The sequence below is a fragment of the Monopterus albus genome, unplaced genomic scaffold (assembly GCF_001952655.1).
Source record: "Monopterus albus unplaced genomic scaffold, M_albus_1.0 scaffold134.1, whole genome shotgun sequence".
Taxonomy (NCBI): Eukaryota; Metazoa; Chordata; class Actinopteri; order Synbranchiformes; family Synbranchidae; genus Monopterus; species Monopterus albus.
The window spans coordinates 2,415,466-2,418,606 of record NW_018128014.1 but is presented as its reverse complement, the minus strand read 5'-3'; the positions used below and the strand labels follow the sequence as shown (position 1 = coordinate 2,418,606).

At 44.6% G+C, this 3,141-nt stretch overlaps 1 protein-coding gene across 5 annotated transcripts in view; it reads left to right on the top strand.

Annotated features, from left to right (window-relative positions):
* The window catches only part of tbk1 (TANK-binding kinase 1), an 18,284-nt gene that overhangs the window by 4,290 nt on the left and 10,853 nt on the right, over positions 1-3,141 (top strand). For all 5 annotated transcript variants that reach the window (XM_020613406.1, XM_020613408.1, XM_020613407.1 and 2 more), the window contains exon 5: positions 2,021-2,202. In XM_020613406.1, coding sequence (XP_020469062.1) covers positions 2,021-2,202 — 182 coding nt within the window. The remainder of the gene's footprint in view (positions 1-2,020; positions 2,203-3,141) is intronic.

Below are 3,141 nucleotides of genomic sequence, written 5' to 3'. Positions count from 1 at the left end.
CCGAATTCCTTGATACGGCGGTGTGTGGTGGCCCTTGATGCCTTGACCCCAGCCTCAGTCCATTCCTTGTGAAGTTCACCCACATTCTTGAATCGGTTTTGCTTGACAAGCCTCTCAAGGCTGCGGTTCTCTCGGTTGGTTGTGCATCTTGTTCTTCCGCACTTTTTCCTACCACTCAACTTTCTGTTAACATGCTTGGATACAGCTCTGTGTGAACAACCAGCTTCTTTGGCAATGAATGTTTGTGGCTTACCCTCCTTGTGAAGGGTGTCAATGATTGTCTTCTGGACAATTGATCAGATCAGCATTCTTCCCCATTATTGTGTAGCCTAGTGAACCAAACTGAGTGACCATTTTGAAGGCTCAGGACACCTGCAAAGGTGTTTTCAGTTGACTAGCTGAGTGGCATGTCACCATATTCTAATTTATTGAGATAATGAATTGGTGGGTTTTTGTTAAATGTGGGCCAAAATCATCACAATTAAAAGACCCAACGGCTTAAACTACTTCATTCTGTGTGTACTGAATGTATATAATACACGAGCTTCACTATTTGAGTTGAATTACTAAAATAAATGGACTTTTCCATGATATTCTAATTTATTGAGATGCACCTGTATATGACATTACAGTTCAGACTTGTGTCAGTGCAACTAGGCTGACGTCATAATGATAAAGTCTGAACCAACGCTTTGAGATGTCAAGGTCAAAGTGTTTATTTGTCATATGCACAGTTAGGAAACGTGTTTCCCTGTACAATGAAATTCTTACTTTGCCGTCCACATGAATGCCACAAAATACTAATGAAATATAAAGTAGATAAATAAGTAACACAAAATCTAAGGCACTTTAAGCAGCAAGTGCAGCAATATAATAAAAATATATAAGAATATAATAAGAGAATGTATGCTGCATGGGAGCAAAACCTTTTGACTCCCCAGTCCATATATCCCATACATATATATTGTTTACATCCTCTCTGAACTTGTTGTATGTTGCTATATAACCAACTGTAAAAGGCTTTTAAATTTGATAGGGAACAATACTGTCACAGCACCATCATGGAGGACAGTGTGTCAACACTGCCCCCTTGTGTCGACTATTCATGTAGATCTTGGAGGATAGAGGCAGCTTTCCTACTCACCCTGCGGTGGTAAATGCTCTGCAGAGAGGGCAGTGGAGTCCTGGTAATCTTCTCCGTAGTCTTTACCACTGTTTCGTGTAAGACGACAAACCTTTAGAGTCTTGAGCATCACAGCAGAAACACACAAACAGTTTGGTGACAAGTTTATTTTGTCATGTGATCGGTTTTCATCTCCTCAGTCACTAATTTGTGTCTGAACTTAATGTTCACTTCGCCTGATGACTGTGAAAAGGTGTTTCCTCACTCTAAACTGACTTATCATGGAAAAGATTGCACATTTTGAATTTTCCACAGTTTAGCTGAAATATTACAGCTTGCGTTTTTACCACATGCAGCTTGGTGCTGCTGCCTCCTGCAGATTTCATCACAGTTGATTCTGATGAAAAGTGTACACTAATCATGAATTTTACAGATAACCTTAGTATAAATTGTCAAATAATCAGACACTGACAGGGGTGTAACTACCAGGACTGTAGTTTAGTCAGGAAATTCAGTATAATCTGATTCCATAAGAACAGTAGGAGTCGTGTCATATTTTGTAACAAAACAGTGAAACCTCCTGCAGATGTTTCACATTAAAAGCTGACCAGAGGTGGGAGGGATTAAACTACCAGAAGGCTTGTAATGTGCAAGTTTAGAAGGAAGTGTTATTTTCAGTAGCAGTGGATCAACATGTTGTAGCGTCAGGTTATTTTTAACCCTTGTTGGAGTAAACCTCCCACAGAGAAAAATAAAAATATTTATTAATTTAAACAGTTTTTACTAAAGGAGGATTTTGGCGTATTACAACAGTTTACTGTAGTTTTATCCACCATTCAGTTATTTTAAGCTAAGTGCTGGACCGTGTTTCCTAATTGGCCGTTGTGCTTCCTCCAGTGGCAGGTATGAACCACCTGAGAGAGTACGGTATCGTCCATCGGGACATTAAACCAGGAAACATCATGAGGGTGATCGGTGAGGACGGGCGCTCCGTCTACAAACTGACAGACTTCGGAGCAGCCAGAGAGCTGGAGGACGACGAGCAGTTTGTGTCTCTGTACGGCACCGAGGAATACCTGGTGAGGACCAGTCGGCACCAGGGCCGCATGTCGGCGCCGATCTCCAGATTCACAAAGTATTGGAATCAGGATGACTCGTTAGGGTCACATAAATACCAGTGTTGCATCAAGTAGGTCAGATGACTCAAAGGTGAAGTTTCACCTTAACAGAGGAAAAGGTTTTTTTTATGGAATAAATTTATCCCAACCAGTCCACATGTGCTTCGTGGATCTGGAGAAGGCATTCGACCGTGTCCCTCGCAGCGCCCTGTGGGGGGTGCTCCGGGAGTACGGGGTCCGGGGCCCTTTGCTAAGGGCTACCCGGTCCCTGTACGATCGGAGCAGGAGCTTGGTTCGCATTGCCGATAGTAAGTCAGACTTTTTTCCAGTGCGTGTTGGACTCCGGCAGGGCTGCCCTTTGTCACCGGTTCTGTTCATTATTTTTATGGACAGAATTTCTAGGCGCAGCCAGGGGCCGGAGGGAGTCCGGTTTGGGGACCACAGGATTTCGTCTCTGCTTTTTGCAGATGACGTTGTCCTGTTGGCCCCATCAAACCAGGACCTCCAGCATGCACTGGGGCGGTTTGCAGCCGAGTGTGAAGCGGCTGGGATGAGAATCAGCACCTCCAAATCCGAGGCCATGGTTCTCAGCCGGAAAAGGGTGGCTTGTTCCCTTCAGGTTGGTGGAGAGTTCCTGCCTCAAGTGGAGGAGTTCAAGTATCTTGGGGTCTTGTGCACGAGTGAGGGAAGGATGGAACGGGAGATTGACAGACGGATCGGTGCAGCTTCTGCAGTAATGCGGTCGATGTACCGGTCCGTCGTGGTGAAGAAGGAGCTGAGCCATAAGGCGAAGCTCTCGATTTACTGGTCAATCTACGTTCCGACCCTCACCTAAGGTCATGAACTTTGGGTCATGACCGAAAGGGCAAGATCCCGGATACAGGCAGCCGAAATGAGCTT